Source organism: Alligator mississippiensis, chromosome 4 (assembly GCF_030867095.1).
Source record: "Alligator mississippiensis isolate rAllMis1 chromosome 4, rAllMis1, whole genome shotgun sequence".
NCBI classification, from domain to species: Eukaryota; Metazoa; Chordata; order Crocodylia; family Alligatoridae; genus Alligator; species Alligator mississippiensis.
This window is the reverse complement of record NC_081827.1, coordinates 653,660-672,864: the sequence shown is the minus strand read 5'-3', so window position 1 is coordinate 672,864 and position 19,205 is coordinate 653,660. Positions and strand designations below refer to the sequence as shown.

Here is a 19,205-nt window from a genome sequence, read left to right as displayed (position 1 = left end):
AGGTAATGATCATTCAGTTGAGCTAATTCAGACACTAATCATAAGCTTCTTACACAGGGAGATTTTTTTTGTTTCATCCTAATCTGGGCTGTTGATTTTGATATCAACTTGCAGCTACGGATTGTTAAATATAGCTCTAAGGTCATTGCCAGTGAAATGATATGACCGCTTGCATCCGTGCAGCCAAAATAATGTCAAAGTGGGGCTCAGAAATGCAGATATGTTTCTTAATTATCGCAGGATGCCAGTCCAGTTCACGATTACAGTGTCCAGGTAAAATGCGGTGTCAGTCTTTACCGCTTACTTCTACACGCAATTACCACCTGCTAAAGCAAAATATTATATGCAGGTAATTATTTCAAAGGTCTTCTCTTCTCTCCCATAATTTTGCCAAGGCTGTGTCACCTTAACCAGCCCTCTCGATAGTAGCCGGTTTAGCATTTCTAAGCTATTGTTTTTATGGGTTGTTTTTTGTCCTGGAAGGTATCAGTAGTTTTTGACCACAGCATCTCCAAACTCATTTTGCAGGGGACCAAACCCAATGCCATGGTCCTATGTTCCTGTTGAATAGACAGGGTTTCTCAGGCTGTAGAGAAGCAGTTTCCCATCACAATGGTACTAGGCACAGTTGGTGTAACACGTTTGTCTGGTGCGAGTGCTCCCAATTACTTACCTGAAAATCAGCCACTTTTCGACAGCTACACAAGTACACGTGAGAGATTTTAGTCAGAGGGTTTTAATTTAGTTTCTTAAAATAAGTAGCCCGGCATAAAGAAGTCATCTCTTACGTAAACAATAGCTGCATAAAAGTCTCTTTCTGCTTCTCCAGTGGAGCGGGCACATGTGTGAGGTTTTCAGCTGAGCTCCGTAGCGGCAATACCGTGTTTTTTGGGTAGATGAAGAGTTCATCGTGGGGGTTCAGTGGAGCTGACAGCAGTATTCGTATCCTCTGCGAATTTCACAGCGCTCTCCCTACGAGGGACTTGGGAGGAGGAGAGAATACAGAGTTACAGGGTGCGGATACACGTTCATTAACGTGCCATAATTACTGTGCATTAAGCTGAGTGCTTGGACAACCAAGTGCTACATCAGTGCGCAGTGACTGGCGCTACCGCGCAGTAGCGTGAGCACGCAGGGTTTTGCAGACGCTAACTGCGCAGTAATGTATTAGCACGGGTTTTGCCCGGCACACTACTGCACAGTGTTATTACACTAGCGTGCACTTAGCATCTCATGCAGACGCACCCACAGGGCGCTGGTCTGTAGCAAGATTTGGTTGCTGAGCCGGCGGCGGGTGTCCCGCTCCGCTCTCCCATCCACGTGCTTTGGGTTGTGGGAGCACCGTAGCGAACAGCACGAGGCATCTTGCACGTTGTGTGTCGGGCAGCGCAGGCATCTCCTTGGCAAAGCTGAGGGGGGTCAATTAGAAAGTGACCAAGGCTCCTAGCAAAGATCAGAATTGTCCAATCAGATCAGGAGTTGTCCCTTCTCATCATCCAATGAGAAAATGAGGTGCCTCATTCATGGCTCGTTCCAACTTTACACAGAATATGTTGTGCCGTTCCGGTTTATATAAGATTTGTTGAACTATAATTTGAACACTTACTGGCTCAGCTGTGGTTGACAATTTACTTCCCCAAATTGCTTTTAAACGACTGCAGAATTTACAGTTTTGCAGTTACGACGGTCTTTATGTAAAATCCCTGTGCACTCCTGGATAATTCTGACCTTGCTCCGTAGTTCATCACACAGTAGTATAAAGTCATGAGACTTATTTGCTTGGCCTCTTTTCAAAAGGCTTATAACAGTTCCTGAAGTCATACAAACCAGTGATATACACCTTTTGCTGGTGTTTGATTGTTCCCTGTGCCTCCGCAATGAGGTTATGGGGTTGCTTCAGATGTCCAATTCTTTCTGTGCGACTACCAGCTGTAAAAGTAATCAGGTCTTGTGACCTGATAACACTTTTTTTTGTTGGTGTACCTTAAGAGATGTTCGTGTCACATTGGTTTCTTGGCACGCTGTTTAACTGTACCAGCTCCTTCGATGCAATACAAATACCTCGTGGGTGTACTGTCATTACAGATGAGCTATTTCACGTCAATCGTATTTCTACTTGAAGGCAATGCGGCGATTCTGAACTGTTTCTCATTTCTGGTCAGGTGGCTGGGCAATGACGCTTCCTCAACTGGAAGGGGTCTGTACACACTCTTCGGTTTTTCTGATGCGGTTCCTTAAATACCAAGTGTCATTTTTCAGAACTTTAATACAAATTTATCTTGTGATCGTGTACTGTATAACATCACCTGATCTGCTTCCCTGTCTCTTATGCAAACTTATAATCATCAAACATCCCAATGGAAAGGGTAACGTATAAAGGGACTTCACAACTTGAGGCTGAATCACAAGCTTTTGCTAGTTAGCTGCTGCTGTTCAACCTTTGTGAAACACAGGAACAGCATCTGCTGTTTGACATGTTTTAAAGCCTTTTTCCTAACTTACACCAAGAATCCTGGCCCATGTGTGGATGTCTATACCATTATTGTGATTAATAAGCTCCATATTTTCCTTGTCGTCACTACAACTGTAGCCTTGTACTCCTCCATCTGTTGTCTCTTGTCACATACTTGGATTGTAGCTTTGTGGGTTTTTAATAGTATGTGTAGTGCTACCCATGGTGGTCCAAAGCTCTGCTTTACTACAATCAAAGGAGGAATTATGGGTGCCGGTTTGATACTTACAGCAGGGATTCAATCGCTTTTGTTCGGTATTAACAATACAGTAAATCCGCTACGAACTTAGCGCTGACCTTTCGAGGACAGAATGAGATTTCTTGCCAACCTAAATGTATTGTATTTGTTCATCAAGTTTAACTAAAAACCGGGTCCTTTAAAAATCGAGTCTTTTCATTGTTGTGAATGACCTTATCACCTAGCAGCACAGGCTCGTCTCACTTCCCTTGTAGTCCAATTAATTGAAACCTTGTGCATAGGCCATGTAGGAGAAAGCAGTTTGTGATTACGCTGAGTTATTAGTGCTTGTCTCTGATTGTCCTTTGGTGCCCTTGGCATTTCCCCACTTGCAGGCCGGGCATCTCCGGGCATTCATCCGTGGCATCGTTGCAAGCGCAGCGTCTGCTGTCTTGCCACGGCCTCCACGGAGCCGTGAAAGGGGGATTCCCCCCGCTCTCCTCGGTGCCTCCTGCACTGGAGCTCATGCACGATGTCCTTACAGTTTTCATGTCCATAAACAGGCTGGACACTAGGAGCCAAGGACTTAGCCCTGATAATGGTTTCATGAAACACTATAACCTACCTGACTCTTGAATTTTTTCCACATGTGAAAGGTGAGAAGACCCCCTCCTCCTTTTTGATAGGCCTTGGTCTTCCAGTAATCAGCTTCTCTTCTGCTAATTGCCTGCCTGCAACCCCCGGCAATTCCTCTCTTCCCCTTCTACAACTGTTTTCGGCTATGCTGTGCTTGGCTTGCACTGGTCAACCCTGGTAACGAATGTCTTGCATTCATTCAAAAGCTTCTCTAACCCTATCCCAACTCTACAGTTGATCCAATAAAAGAGATCACCCGAAGAAATCCTCGACTCTTCCTTACTGTTTCCCTCACTTTTTTTCCCTTCTGTTTGTGGGGCTATTGTTTTGTCAGGTAGACTGTGAATTAGTACTTTTTTTAAAGTCCAAAAAGAAATGGTGTCATCTGGGCCTGCGTGGACCTCCACGCCCTGCGGGTGAGGAGACTCCTTCGGGCCCATCATGCAATTCCATTAACGTGGAAGCGCCAGCGCGAAATTTGGAGACTTGCTAGCAATGCCGAATAGAGGGGAAGAGTCACTGCCCTCGATCTGCTGGCAATGCTCCTACCGATGCACCCAGGATGCCGGTCACCTTCTTGGCACTAGGGCACACTGCTGGCTCCTGTCCAGCTTTGTGCCCCCTGTCTCTCCCCAGGTCCTTTTCTGCAGAGCTGCTGCCCAGCCCATTGCCCCCAGCCTGCCCCGGTGCAGGGGATCGCTCCCTCCTCGGTGCAGGACTTTGCACTTGTCCTTGTTGAACCTCAGGAGATTCCTTTTGCCTCAATCCTCCAATGTGTCGAGGTCCCTCTGAATCCTAGCCCTGCCCTCCAGTTTATCAACGACACCCCACAGCTTGGTGTCATCTGCAAACTTGCTGAGGGTGCACCGCGTCCCATCGTCCAGCTCCTTGATGGGAAAAAATGCAACTAGCAGAGAATGGTTGAACAACTGATTGGATTTTGGAAAACAGCTGTCGTGTCTCCCATCACTTTTCTTTTTTCTCAGCTAAATCAACCCATTTCCTCCAGTCGGTCCTCCTAGGTTGTATTTGCTAAACCTCTTATCATTCTGTTGATCGGTTCTGGAATATACCCAGTTTTTTTACGTGCTCCTGAAAGTGCGGTGCCAAAAATGGGACCTCACAAGCACTGAGCAGAGTGGAATAATTAACTCTAGTGTCTTGTGTATGGCACGTCTGATAAAATACGTGGCAGACTGAGATTTGCCTTTTTTTTTCCCCAGCAACACTAACATCGTTAACTCATGTCTCGGTTGTGATCCACTGTAACCCCCAGATCGTTCACTGCTGTTTTGCTGCCTACCTCCTTATTCCATATTTTGTGTGAACTCATTCGATTTCTCCATCCCAAGCATTTGTACTTTGCACTTGTCTTTATTGAATTTATTTTTGTTAATTTGAAGTACAGTTGTCTGTATCCAACAGGCCTTTAATCTTGTCAGTCCAACTTGGTGTTGTTTTGGACACAACCTGTTTTCCAGGAAACCTGGGAAACAAATTATGTTTTTGGCTCGTCTTCATGGATAGAGCCCCAAACTCACCGTCCTGGAATTGGCATTTGGTTCACCTGTCTGCAACTCTGGGTCATCCTTCTCATCCTCTTAAAATACTGACACAACATTGGCACTTTGATCCTTGGGCATTTCCCCAGTTCAAAAGGCCTGTTAAAAAGGCCCACGAGTGGCTCGGAGACCTTCTCAGCTAGTTCTTTTTAAAATGCTCTTTGATGTAAGTCTTTTTCTGGGCCTGTTGATTTGAAAGTGTTTAATTTTAGTAGATGCTGCCTCACATCCTCCTTGGTTGCAGCTGGTGAGCTTTCCTTTCCATCCACGTGATGAGATGGAAGATGCATCTTCCAGATCTGTCCCGAATACAGATTCGAAATATCAGCTGAACACTTCTGCCTTCTCTGCATCACACATCACTGTTTTAGCATCTGTACTTAATGCCAGACTCCAGACCTGAATTAGGCTTTTTTTCTTCTTAATAATACATTTTAAGAATACCTTTTTTTTAGCTCTCCTGGCCACTGACACTCCACTAGTTCATTTGGCTTCTTTACCAATTATCTTTCTTTTGTAACTTTATTTAGTAATGTTTTTGTTGCTTTCACAGTCCTCTTTACCCAGGATCCTTTGCCAATTTTGTCTGTGAAATTGTGGTTTTCAACCTTTTTTTTTTCATTTGCGGACCCCTAAACAATTTTGAATGGAGGTGCAGACCCCTCTGAATTGTAAGTGTGGGTATTCATGTACTTTTGAGTGATCACAGTCATCTTTTGTGGACCCCTTAGACATAGTCTACAGACCACAGGTTGAAAATCTCTGTTTTAGAGCATTGGTATGATATCCTTCAACAATTCCCAGTTCTTATTAATACTTCCCACTTTATTTCCAGTCATTTAGGGCAATAACTGCTCTTTAAGCTTCGGGAAACTGCCCTCTTCAAAGCTTCATGTGCACATGTTAGTGCTTGGCCTCTCCAGTTGGCACAAGACAGATGTGACCAGATCAAGCTCCTTAGTATCTAGACAACTGCCAGTTTTTTAGGTTGTGATTAATTGTTTTCCATCCATCAGAGTCAGGATGAAGTCCAGGGTGGAGCTCTCCTGTGCTGGGTAGAGCACGTCACTGTCTATCAAATACAGGAACGTAGGACTGGAAGGAGATCAATGAATCCAGTCCTGTGCTGTCATGGGGACCACATCACATCATCCTTTCATAAAATTATGAGGTTAAAATCGTTGTTTCCCTCCCCTGCTCCCGATGGAAAGCTGTTCCCAAACCTCGCTGTTCTGACCATTAGGAAGCTTCTAATTTACAACCGACATTGATTCATGCCATTTTATTCATGGGACATTTTCATGAATGAGAAGTCCAGCAAATGTCCTCGAGGATGAAATCGCCCACGGTAACCAGTTTTCTTCTTATGTTAACGTTTGCTCTTGTGCTTGATGGGGATGTTTCACACCGAATGGCCCTCATCAGAAAGGAGCCTTTGAACAAGCAAACCTCTCTTGCTTTTTCAGTAGTTCTCTTCAAACCTTCAGATCCATGTCTGAGTTGAACTAAGCTCAGCCCCCACCTAGTCAGGGCTACGATTTTTGCTTGCCTCTTCATATCCTAACTTATGAAAGGGTTGCTTTGTGAACCATTAGGATTGCACGAGGTTTCCTGCAGGCTTGCACCAAGGAAACTGGTTTTTTTCTTAGCCTTGCACATGGGTGTGCAGCAGGTAACGGAGAGAGGATGTGTTTGTGTAGCTACCACTGAAGCACTTTGCCAGGGCACGTGGGGCCGTGTCTTGTGTTTCAAAGCTGCTGCAACCTCCTCTTTGCTGTAAAGAGGGCCGTCCTCCTAGGCGCAGGTATAGCGCGCAGTCTTTTGTGAACTAAAGCACTTAGGAGAGGGGACTGGTCCATAAGCTTGTCCCCCGCAGTTCCCTTCTCGGGAGATGGTTGTTTCTATATTGCACTTCCCTCTCTGTATTTCCCAGAGCTCCTTTACACCCTTCCTGTGGCTTGACACGAGTTCATTTACCTGGATATATCGAATGATAGTCAGATAACCAACAATGGCAGCTGCCCTTGGTTCTTCTATATTTTTTCACAGATTTGCACAGGTGTTACCTAAAGGTCTGAATGTGCCACAAGCAAAAAGGTCTCACAATGAGACTGGATCCAAGAGAGCACAATTGCATTTGCTGCTGTCAAGAGCTGACACTCATGTGGGTAGGTTGATTCACCCGGAGCCTCTCAACTTGGCCCCTTCAAGGTGGACTAGGGCAACCGGTAATGGATAGGATGGCCAAAGCGGAGATCCTAAATGATTTCTTTGCATTTGTGTTCTTGGACATGAATACAAGCATGCATCCCATTGGGTAAGTGCAAGATAGATGCCAACCCACCAACTGTTCGAGCTGACCTAGTAAAGGGGCACCTGGAGGGGTTGGATGTATTTAAATCAACAGGACCAGATGATCTTCACCCGAGGGTACTTAGGGAATTAGCTGGAGTCATAGCGGAGCCGCTGGCACGACTGTTTGAGCACTCGTGGTGCTCAGGACAAGTCCTGGAGGACTGGAAAAGGGCCAATGTGGTCCCTATTTCCAGGAAGGGGAGGAAGGAGGAACCGGGTGACTATAGGCTGGTTAGCCTCACCTCTATCCTTGGCAAGACCTTTGAGAAAACTGTTAACACATCACATTTGTGGGGGACCAGCAGGTAAAATAATGTTACGGGGCAAGCAGCATGGGCTCATAGCCTGACTAGCCTGGTTTCGTTTTACAACCGGGTCACAAAATGCTTGGATGAAGGAACAGAGGAAGATGTTGCTTACTTAGATTTTAAAAAGGCCTTTGACGCAGCGTTGCACCTGGTTCTTATAAATAGACTAAACAGATGCAATGAAGATTATTACATAGTCCAGGGGGTGGAAAATTGGCTTATGGGACGCCCCCAGAGAGCGGTGGTGGACGGGTCGGTTTCTACCTGGAGGGATGTGGGCAGTGGAGTCCCCCGAGGCTCTGCGCTGGGACCGGCACTGTTCAACGTCTTCATCGGTGACTTGGACGGGGGGCTTTCTACCCCCTCCTCCAAGTTTGCTGATGACACCAAACTATGGGGAGAGTAAACACACTAGATGGCAGGAAGCAAATGCAGGAAAGTGAATCCAGGAACGTCTCCTAGCTAAGAGGGAGGCGTACACCCGATGGCCGGGAGGGGCCACCCCCGGGAGGACTACACCGAGGGTGCGCGGGGCTGCAGCGGGGCGGTCGGGAAGGCCAAGGCGGAGATGGGGCTGGGACTAGTGACCTGGATCAAGGACAACAAGAAGTCCTTTTTTAAATACATAGGGGTAAAAAGAAGGTACCGGGTAACGTGGGGTCTCTGCAGGACACGCTTGGAAATCTGGTGGTTGCACCAGATGACAAAGCTAATCTCCTTAACAGATCCTTTGCCTCCATTTTTCTGAGCAGGGACCGGGACATCCCCCCACTGGGATCCCCGACGGACCCAGAGGACGCGCAGCCAGGCCCAGGGTCAGGGAGGATCTAGTCAGGGAACTTCTGGAGGGGCTGGATGTGTTCAAATTGGCAGGTCCTAACGATGTCCACCCCAGGGTGCTGAGGGAGTTAGCAGAGGTCATTGTGGGACCCCTGGCATGGCTTTACGAGCACTCGTGGCGCTCTGGCGAGGTGCCGGAGGACTGGAAAAGGGCCAATGTGGTCCCCATTTTCAAAAAAGGGAGGAAGGAGGACCCAGGTATCTTCAGGCCAGTCAGTCTTACCTCGGTCCTGGGGCAGCTCTTTGAGAGAGTTATCCTGGCGCATGTCCACGAGGGGCAGCAGGGGAGATCATGCTCAGGGGCAACCAACACGGGTTCATTAGAGGCAGGTCCTGTCAGACCAACCTGGTGCCTTCTATGACCAGGTCACACAATCCTTGGACGCAGGTGTCGCGGTGGACGTAGTCTTTCTGGACTTCAGGAAGGCCTTCGATGCTGTCTCTCACCCCGTTCTCATTAAAAAGCTAGGGGATTGTGGCGTGGACACCTACACGGTCAGATGGGTCACTAACTGGCTGGAGGGCCGCACCCCAAGAGTGGTGGTGGACGGGTCATTTTCAACCTGGAGGGCTGTGGGCAGTGGGGTCCCCCAGGGCTCGGTCCTCGGACCCGCTCTGTTCAACATCTTCATCAGCGACTTGGACGAGGGGGAGAAAACTCCCTGTTTAAATTCACAGATGACACTAAGATGTGGGGCGATGTGGACACACTAGAAGGGAGGAATAGGCTGCAATCGGACCTGGACAGGTTACAGGGGTGGGCGGATGAGAACAGGATGGATTTCAACACCGACAAGTGCAAGGTGCTGCACCTGGGGAGGAAGGACCAGCAGCAGACCTACAGCCTGGGAACTCCCTTCTCGTCAGCGCAGAGGCAGAAAAGGATCTTGGAGTCAGTATTGATGCCCAAATGAACATGGGCCGACAGTGCGGGGACGCGGTCAGGAAGGCCAACTACACCTTGTCGTGCATCCACAGATGCATCTCGAGCAGGGCCAAGAAGGTGATCCTCCCCCTCTACGCGACACTGGTCAGGCCGCAGCTGGAGTACTGCGTCCAGGTCTGGGCGCCGCACTTCAGGAGGGATGTGGACAGCATGGAGAGGGTCCAGAGGAGGGCAAGGGCCACCCGTCTGGTTAAAGGCCTACAGAAAACCCCTATGTGGACCGATTGGGAGACCTGAACCTCTTGAGCCTCCACAAGAGCAGGCTGAGAGGTGATCCCGTGGCCGCCTACAAGCTCATCGGGGGGACAGCAGGACGTAGGGGGTGCAGTGTTTACCAGGGCACCCGTCAGGGTAATTGGAAACAATGGCCACAAACTGAAGGAGAGCAAATTCAGACTGGACATCAGGAAAAGATTCTTTACAGCGAGGGTTGCCAAAATGTGGACTACGCTTGCAAGGGCGGCGGTGCTGTCCCCTTCCTTGGAGGTGTTTAAGAGGAGACTGCACGACACCTGGCTGGGTCATCCGACCCCAGCACCCTTTCCTGCCCGGGGCAGGGGTCGGACTCGATGATCTAACAGGTCCCTTCTGACCCTAAAATCTATGAAATCTATGAAACTTGCTGTCCTAAGGAGCTGCCCCATGTCCCACAGTGGGAACGGGCAGGGGCCACTCGACGAAGAGAGAGCAGTTATTCCTAAGTACTGCCGTGCTTCTGGACAGCCAGCTCTGCCTGTGCCTGGTCCCTACACCTTCCCACTTCTTTGGAGTCAGGTCAGGGATTCAGGACTTTTAGGGGCAGATTGGAGAGAAGTTTGGGACCGTGCCCAGACCTTCCCCGCTTTGTAGGCTTGAAAGCCCCTGGGTGGGGCATGGGAAACAAGGCTTGGGGACTGGTTGTCCTTGTTCCCTCCTCCCGGGGCCCTGGCTCTAACGTTACAGGGCTGCAGGCCAGGAAGTCATTTGCAGACAGGGGCCGTGTTCACCGGTCCATTGGCTGCTGCGACAGCGTCCAGCCGCTTTGCACCCAGCTGCGCTTGGCCAGCCTGGCCGTGCTCTGGTGCATGGTGACCTCTTCGTAAGGGTTCATTTCTTAAAATGATTTAAGGTTACTACGATGTAACTTCAAACCAGGACGTATATTGCACAGGAACACTGTCTGCGCGCTTCTTCTTTAGTGCGTGCATGCCTCCAAGTTTTTAATAATCATCAGAAACGGATTACATCCCCAGGCAAAAGGAACCCCCTTGAAATGGAGGTGAAATGAAATTCATGTCCTGGTAGCTCGTGTGAAAAATGATCGAAGCGCTTTGACGTTCTCGAAGCCAAGTCTGGGGGACGCGCAGTGAATCGCACCCTCAGCGCGTCTCGCACAGCCTCGGGAAGGCAGTCTTTCCGAAGCGAGCCACAGGATGGTGGCGGGCTTGCTTAGGGCCATCCGCTGAGCTCGCAGGCTGTCTCGAGGACACCTGCGAGAGTCCTTGGTCCGCTGCACCTCCGGTCCTGATTTTCCCCTTCATCCTCGCAGGCTTCTTCAGCTCTCGCTAAAACAGATGTTGCTTCTGCTGTCTGCAGCCTAGAGCATGGCTCGGACACTGCTAGTGACCAAGTACAGTCTGGCACGGCAGCCAGATGTGCTGGGAAACGGCCCTCATTGGAGGTAGTCCCTGCTCGGCAGAGCCAGGTGTTATTTCTCACTGTGCAGATGGGAGGAAACCGGGCACCGAAGGCAAAGTCTACCCACGGTCACCCAGCCGGCTAATAAGCGGAGAGTTGCAACCCACCAGACAGATGAGCCGCCCACGAGACAGAGACAGAAATCCCCGTGGAGGATGCCTGTCCTCGATGCGAATGGCACTGCTGCGACGGAGCCGGGCGGTGGGAAAGGCAGGGCTGCAAGTGGCCTTGGAGGGATCATCACACGCGCAAGCGGGAGCCCGGGAGGGAAACGTTCCCGGCTGCACCGTGACCAAGCTCCCCCCGCCGCAGGCCTGTCCGCCGCGGTCTTGGGCTGCCGTCTGGGCTGGTGCAGGAGGGGAAGGGCTCCCACTTTCCCCAAGACCTCTGCCCTCCCGAATGGTGTGCAGAGGCATCCGGTGCAAAGGAGCAACCTCCGCTTCAGTCGTCTCCTGTCTCCTGCGAGTGACTTCGCTCAAGCCCCCTGCCTCCTGGTTCGTCTGCTTCTGGGAACAGGAGTGAAGTGCATCGGCTCGTGCACGTGCGCGTGTGGAAGTGTGCGCTGGGGAGGGGAGGCCTGGAGTCGCAGGGCTGGGTGCAGGGGACCGGAGGAGAAGAGCGATGTGGGTCACGAAGACGAGCCTTAGCGGGGCGGCAGGGACATGGGTCGTGACGGGGTTGCAGGACTCGGGCAGATCTGTGCGCAGGGAAGCGGCGCTGTTCCAGCTTTGACGGCATCTGGCTTAGATCTCAAAGCTATTGTGCATGTGGGCGCGCGCGCGCGCTCGCTCTCATACCAACCACATTAATCTTTCTGGTCTTGCCCTGAATTTTAAAACCTCTCCATAGGCTTGTCTGCATAGCCCTGCATTCACAGAGTGGAGTCGTGCCAAGACGCGCAGACGACTATTATTTGAAAGCGGCAGCTTCTAGAGGCCTTCTGCACACGGACATTGCCTGCAGCCCGCTCCCCTTGCATGTCCTTCAGGCGCTCTCTTTCCATTTTTGCCAGAAAGGAGTACGTTTTGCCTCAGAAATGTAAAAATAAATTACTGCTGGGTTTTTTTTGTTTTTTTTTTTAAAGATGCATTTGCTTTTGGTTAACCTTCGAAGCTTTGTGCGGCGGCAATGTGCTAGCCCATGAGGTTCAACTGAGGTTTCACTGCCATTGCTAGTGAAAGCTTGCTAGTAGAAGAAGATCTAAGGGAAAAAAAAACTGACAATGTGAAGCAGAGGAAAAGATCTTTAGGTTTAGACCATCCTAAATCCATGTACTGTGAAGAACTGGGATCCCTCCACAGTGAGATGCGAAACCATTGAAACCATGAACTCTCCAGAGGCTGTGATGTGGGAGTCTCTGAAAGAGCACCCGGGTTTGGCGCTGATCTCCTGACTGGATAGAAATAATCAGTTCTTCGTTCCCAGAGCGCACGAAGAAACCTTTCAGCTTGGCAAAGAGGGAGAAGAAGTCCGCAGTTCTTTGGCATCTGAGTTTGTGTCGATCTTCACGGGCGCGTCTTCCATGTGACGCTGGTGCTGAGTTGTGTTCAGGTCATCCGGTGCGGTGACAGAGACCGAGAGACGAGCAGCGTTGCCGGCGGCAGTGCACTGCTGCCATCCCCGTGTCTCTGGGCTCGGGTATTCTGTGAGACGAGCCTTGGTTCCCCGGTGCCCTTGCTATTTCGTTACTTCCTGCGCGGTCCAAAAGAACGGTGCTTTATAGACCGGCACCGCCGCTCCTTCTCGGGAATCCAAAAGCCTTCGCATACGGCGGACAAAGTCTGGAGGCACGCCCTTTGAGCAGCATCCCATGTCTCCGTTGCTGAAGTAAGGTCTGCACCTTGGCCGTGATTCCTCCTGCAGAATATCCGCCTTATTGCTTGATTTTCTCTGACGGTCCCGATTTCTTCTTGCAGTTTAATCACCGCTCTGTCTCTTTGCATGCTGTGTATTTTTCCCCCTTCTGCTCCGTTGCACAAGCACTGTAGAAATTCATCATCGTTGGCAGCCATTGGTCTCGGGGGAGACCACGGGGATTGCACCTTTGGTGGGTTACCGGGTACCACCACGGCTTCTCGAGCGGATGAAGTCTGATGTGTGACATGCAGACCCTCTAGCAAGTTGCACATACAAACTTGGTTGGCCTTGCTGTGGCATGCCAAGTGCCGTTTCGTCTTGCCTGCCTATGACGCCTCTTCTCTAGCTCGTCATTGACCCTCTGCATCTCGAAGCGAAGTAAGCTCTGCTTCATGGCGGCTTTCCACTTGCAGCGGTCCAAAGCGATTGATTCTCAGCGTTGGCCATCGATGCGCAGCTCACAAAAGTTTTCTTGCAGACATCAACAAACGGAGTTTGGGCTGTCCAAGCTGACGTGTGCCAAGTTGACTGTAGAAATGACCAGCTTACAAAAAGTACGCAGGGGAGGTGGCGTGTCCCATCTGGGCTGTTCCCAAGAACACCCCACCCAGCTGGGACTTTGGTTTGTTGATGCTTCTCCCCTCTCTTTTGGGGGTACAAGCTTGCACACCTTGATAAAACACTTCCAGCAGCGTTCAGTGCTGTCGAAGACCGAGCCAGTCTTTTCAAGGGGGCTGTTCCTTTGGGGAGAAAGCTGGAGTTCAAAGTAACTTTGGCAATAGCTTTTTCAGAGCCCACCAAGAGACTTCTTAGAGCTCAGGCTCCAGGGAAACGTCCGCGTGCCTCCTCTAAAGCAGTTTCCTACGTGTGTAAAAACCCAGCAGTGACACTGAAGTTCGGTGAGACCCTGCCGCAGGCTTGGTGGCCCTGCGCATCAGTCATCGCTCTTGCCAGTTTGAGAGAGTGACCTTTTGATGTAGTACCAGCTTGCGAAAACCACGGCAAAGCCCACTGATCACAGCCTGGTTATGGATTCACTTCCTCCCACCCAGCACCGATGTCTGGACCAGGCTTTTCCAATTCTGGCTGATCTCCAGGGCTAGTAAAACCTGTGCTAGCGCCAAGGCTAGTAAAACCCATGCTAGCCAAACTTTCAATAGGTGTTGAAAGCTGTGGAGGCGAGCCCATGGCTTTCAGACTGGGGGAAATGAGGGAGATCCTGTCCCACAATGCTAATCACCAGGTGGAACTTACCGTATTTCCTCGAGTAAAGCACACCCCTTTCCCCCCCAAAATCAGGGTCTGTGTATTAAGCAGAGGCACTGTGACAGAAGCCCTCTGCTTTGATTCCTGCTCCACGGTGCTGCAGCTCTGGTATTACTATTCAGGCAGCTGGTGGAGTCGATAGGCAATTAAGGGACCATTGTTCTACACCTCATCACAGATTTCATAGACATTCGGGCTGGAAGGGACCTTGCAAGATCATCGGGTCCAGCCCCCTGCCCAAAGGGCAGGAAGTCAGCTGGGGTCAGTGGATCTCAGCAAGATAGGCGTGCAAGCATGTCGTGAACGTGTCCAGAGTAGGTGCCTGCACCACTTCTGGGGGCAGTCTGCTGGAGACTCAGATGGTAAAGAAGTTTTTCCTTACGTCCAGTCTAAAACAGTCTTCCAGCAGTTTGTGACCATTAGACCTTGTCTTCCCTTGGGGCACCCTGGTGAACAGACTGCACCGCCCCCCCCCCCCCCCATGTACTTCACAGCTGTTAACAACTATCTCACCCTTTTTTAATGCTCATTGCGCTAATAAAGCCAACCTTTCACAGGGCAGCTTTGCTGTCTGCTAGGGCTTCTGGTCTCTTTCTGTTGCATAGCAATACAAGAGTGATGTTGAAGCCATGATGGTCTGGAAGTTATGAGGAGCAGTAAGGATTTTTTTAGAGTGATATGTTTTATTAGACCAATAAAAGGTATTGCCTTAGGAAATGCTTTCCTCTCACCTATTTCGCAGCTCTTTAGCTCTTTTCAGCATCATAGGTCCACCCATGGAGACCAGTCTTCAGCAGCAGCTAGGGCTGTAGTGAAGCAGGGAAGGGAGGGTTTGTAGGGGGAAGATTAGCCTCTGTCCCTGCTCTCTGCAGTCATAGCTCTGGGGTGGGGAAATTATTGCAATGCCTTTCTAAAACAAAGTGCATATTATATCACGGGCATGAGAAAATGTGGTATTCCAGACCCTCCTTTGTCAAGAGAAATGCACCGCTGAGTTTTTCACAAGAAATCCTTATAGTAAGGTTTGCTGCGGGTAAGCGCTGGGACCCTTGAGAGGGCCGCACAGTTGAGAGTGGAAAGGTTTCCTCACTGAGGTCAACTTTGCAAGGCGTCCTAAAGATGCTCTGATGCTGGGTCTGTCTTGCATCCTCTAGAAGATCATTTGGCAGCCAGATCACTTCAGCAGAGAAGTCCCCTTGTCCCCTCACTCACACACCTTGTCCTGGGCGCCGTGTCCCAGAAGACTGTTGCTACAGCAGCATTATGGTTGATAGATCAAAATTCAGTCTTTGATGCAATATGTGCTTTTTAAGTTGAGGATCAGTGCCTTGAACTCCTGTGGGAGATGGCTTGGAGTCAGTGGGGGGACTTGAGCACAGGACGGATGTGTTTTCACTGTCCTGACCTAGGTAATGGGCAGGCACCCAAAACTTCTCTGCCATCTGCTATCCTCTTTGGGGTGAGCTGAAGCCAGTGCATCGACCTGAGATTCAGGTTCAAATGCATGGAGCTGCAGTACCCCAGCGTGGAGGTGACAAACCAGGAACGACTCAGGCAGCTCCTTGTCCTTGTTCTTGTCCTTGTCTTTTCCTTGGAGGAAAGGGCAAAGTTTAGCCAGCCGGAGGTGAGGGAAGACTCGTTTTGGAAACTGATGCTCCCTGGCATAGGTGGATTAATGCATGGGCCAGCTGGGCCCGGGCCCAGGGGCCTTTGCCAAGCAGGGGACCCAGATGCCTGGAGAGCAAGTTCTGGCCAGTGCGTCAAAGTGCTTTCTCTTCCCACCCAGCATCCCTTTGGTCCTGCCTGGGTTCGCCTTGAGCTCAGGGGTGGCTGAAGGGGCATGCCAAGGGACTTCGGGGAAGGGAGCAGGTATTCCCCCAGTGACGGGCCATGAGGAGAGACCTCATCGGGGTGATGCACCTGGGGTTCATGGACGAGCCCCTGAGTGGGAGACCAGCAGTCAAATGTCAGTGCACAGAGCTCTGTCACACTCGCCATCCCTTGCTGCTATTAAAACACCACTTGTTCTGGGAAGGTGTTGCCTTTGCACGCGTATCCTGTGCCCTTTTGCCCCTCCTCGCTAGCATCTTTGTACATTTGTGGCCTCTGCAGAAGGGACTAAGGCAAACGCGGGCTGCTCCTCTCTCATGGTTTTTGGCTCTGCACGACGCTTGTGCTGCCATTGGGGTTGTGTGTTCCCGGGACCTTGCATCGCAGGGGTCCTCCCTGGAGAATTACTGTCCCCCGGGAACCGCAGCACCTGGCGAGCGGGCTCCCTGCTGCATCTGTCAGCACCGCTGGCCTGGGATTTTAATGTACTGATCTGCTTCGAGAGTTTCACCATTTATAATTGTGACAGAGTTCACCTTTATGTGTGTGTATCCTCTCCCCACAAGGGTCGTATATCTGGTGGCAGCACCACGAACTGGACCTGCGAGGCTGATTCATGTTCTCGTGGCTCCTACGCTTTTTGCAAGAATAAAATTGTTATGGCCCCATCCTAAATTCAGGAGCGTAATCGGACTCGGGTGTGAATCCATTGCCTTCCGGCCGTCTGAAACTTCAGAGTTTATCTGTTCAGGCCAGAAGACATAAACCTGGGCTAAAGAGGACTGTAAATAACTGACTTGGGCAGGCTTCAAGCCCTTTTGCAAATCATCCTGGCTATTTATTGAACAGGAAGAGGAGTCTAATGAGCAGGAGACTTTTGGCTCAGATGTTATCTAACTAGGCAGAATCCTGCTTGCAGGCTTGAGAGCTGCCTGGAAATCCCAGTACCAGGTTTTAGGGCAATAGCACCTTTGGCAGGTTGTCTTTGCAATGCTTCAGCTTGCAAGCTGTGTAAAAGGGCCGCGGGAAGGTCACTTCATGCCTTTCCTGTGCCCTGCCCTCTGGATCGGATGCTCATTTCGGGAGGGTGGTCCCGTACCTCCGCTCACGGTAGTCCCCATCCTGAAGACTGCTCCGGTTGTGTAATGTCTTGGGCGCGAGGATTAGTTCTTTGAAGGAGAAAGGAGGATCTTAACGAGTAACTGGAGTTTCCTGGATGTCTTTCCTGGGCAGATCTCCTCCAGCCTCGTCTTGCCTTGCTCCTTCCAGGATAGTTTGCGCTGGCAGAAGCTCTAGGGTAGGGCGCTTCGTGGACGCAACCCCATTTCACCTTGGTTTAGAGTACCGGGGCTCTTTTCCCAGCAGGCTGGCCCCGACAGCTGCCTGCTTTGAAATGTTTCCATGGTCTGCGCAGCGCAGAGCAAGCCTAGCTCAGTGCTGTGGCTCTGCCAAGGTAAGATGTGCCAAGAGTTCAGTTACTGGTAAGTCACTTTCCTTTTCCAGCTAGTAAATGATTTGCTGGCGAACTCAGGGCTTGAGAACAACTCAGAAACCCCCTGAATGTCGTCCGTGCCCCGTTGCGGGAGCTGCACCAGAGAGGACGGGAACGGCAGTCTCTGCTTGGCGGGGCCGGTGCACGTCGATGCTGGCATCGGGAGGTTACCGCGGGGTGCTGGCTTTGGGACTGCTGGCTCCGTGCCTCTCCATGCCATCTCGGCGTGCAGGCCCGGTCTCTCCCTGTGGGAAGTCGTGCTGCTCCAACCCACTCAACGCTCCTCCCCTCCTCTCTTTCCAGGTGGCTATCATTGCAGGAAATTTTGAACTGGCTGAAATCATCAAAACCCACAAAGAGTCCGATGTTGGTGAGTGAACATCCTCCCTTTCTCCTCTCCTTTTATCTCTCTGTAGCATCCAGGGCTACCTCCAAATGCAGAAGCCGGGCGGCAGGGAGAGCAGGGGGAGCACTATGTCGGGGGCCTGGCGCTCACTGTGGATTTGGGGGCTTGTTGGGCATGGCTGTCTGGATCCCTGTTTGTCCCCGGGTGCTTGCTGTCAGAGGCTGGTTGGTTTGGTGGGACGTGGCTTTGGCTGCCTTGGCTGTTGTAGCACCAAGGATAACCAGACCGCCGGGCACGCAGCACTCGGACCTTTTCCCCAAAGGCTGATGTGCTGTTCCACATGCTTCTTGCACACTCGGGCCCATTGCTCACTCTGTTGATTTGTGAGTGTGATGTATATGCTGCCCTGCCAACACAGGCTCCGGGCGGCTTACAGTAAGACACAAGAATGACGTTTAAAACAGGAGAACAAGCAAGAGAACAGCATTTAACAGGCAACTTGAGTTTCAGCATAAATCAGAAGCCCCCTAAGCAATATCCCAGGCTGGTTTGCTAAATGCCTGCCAAGCAGGATGGTCCTGCAGCACTTCTGGAAGATGCCTGTGGTGGCCTCCAGAGCAGAGGAGCGACTGCTGAGAGCAACCGCACATGCACGTTTGCTTGGCAGACCGGGTGCACTGATGCGCTTGCAGGGAGCTGCTGGCAGCGGCCCTTCAGCACTATGGTGGGGCGTAAGGGAGACAGCAGTCCCTTGAGTACACAGGGTCCTGACCATTCAGGGCCACCTAACCCAAATCCAGCATCTTGAATTGCACCCAAAAAGCTACTGGGAGCCAGTGCAGACTTTGCAGCACCAGAGGTTTGTGGTCTGGACGACCCACCCCCCTCCAAAGTGGGCGGCTACGTTCTGCACCAGCTCTAGGGTCTGTCTCTTGATAAGCCCCTGATGCCGCTTGCGGCGATGACAAGGGGCTTCCCATTCTCAGCGGGCAAGGCTGGTGCTGGTGCACATGAAGGCAGCCCAGCAGCCTCCATCCTAGTCATGCTTTGCCTCTTTATGCAGGGGCACGTGCATACCTTGCAACCTCTCCTGCAGAGCTGAGGTCCCTGGCACATATACATAACCACGCCACTGGCTCAGCCTCTTCAGGGGCCTGTGGGGCTGGAGTTCCCTGAAGCAATGGGAGCTGATGGGATTTACTGCTGGGCGACAGCAAGCCCTGCACCTGTGGGTGAGACTCCTGGCAGTGGATAGGATGGACGGGGTATTGGGAGACAGTGGGGTGCAGTGGTATATACTTCTTGGAGTACTGGGCCCTGAAAAGTGGCGGGGACTCTGGGACCCTGGACCTCGGGCAGGCTCCTACCATTTCCCTCCATGTCTACAGCCTTCAAAGGAG

At 51.0% G+C, this 19,205-nt stretch overlaps 1 protein-coding gene across 4 annotated transcripts in view; it reads left to right on the top strand.

Moving 5' to 3' along the window:
* SHANK3 (SH3 and multiple ankyrin repeat domains 3) overlaps nucleotides 1-19,205 on the top strand; it is a 534,820-nt gene that overhangs the window by 136,777 nt on the left and 378,838 nt on the right. For all 4 annotated transcript variants that reach the window (XM_059725576.1, XM_059725575.1, XM_059725577.1 and 1 more), the window contains one exon: nucleotides 17,763-17,829. In XM_059725576.1, the coding sequence (XP_059581559.1) occupies nucleotides 17,763-17,829 (67 nt within the window). The remainder of the gene's footprint in view (nucleotides 1-17,762; nucleotides 17,830-19,205) is intronic.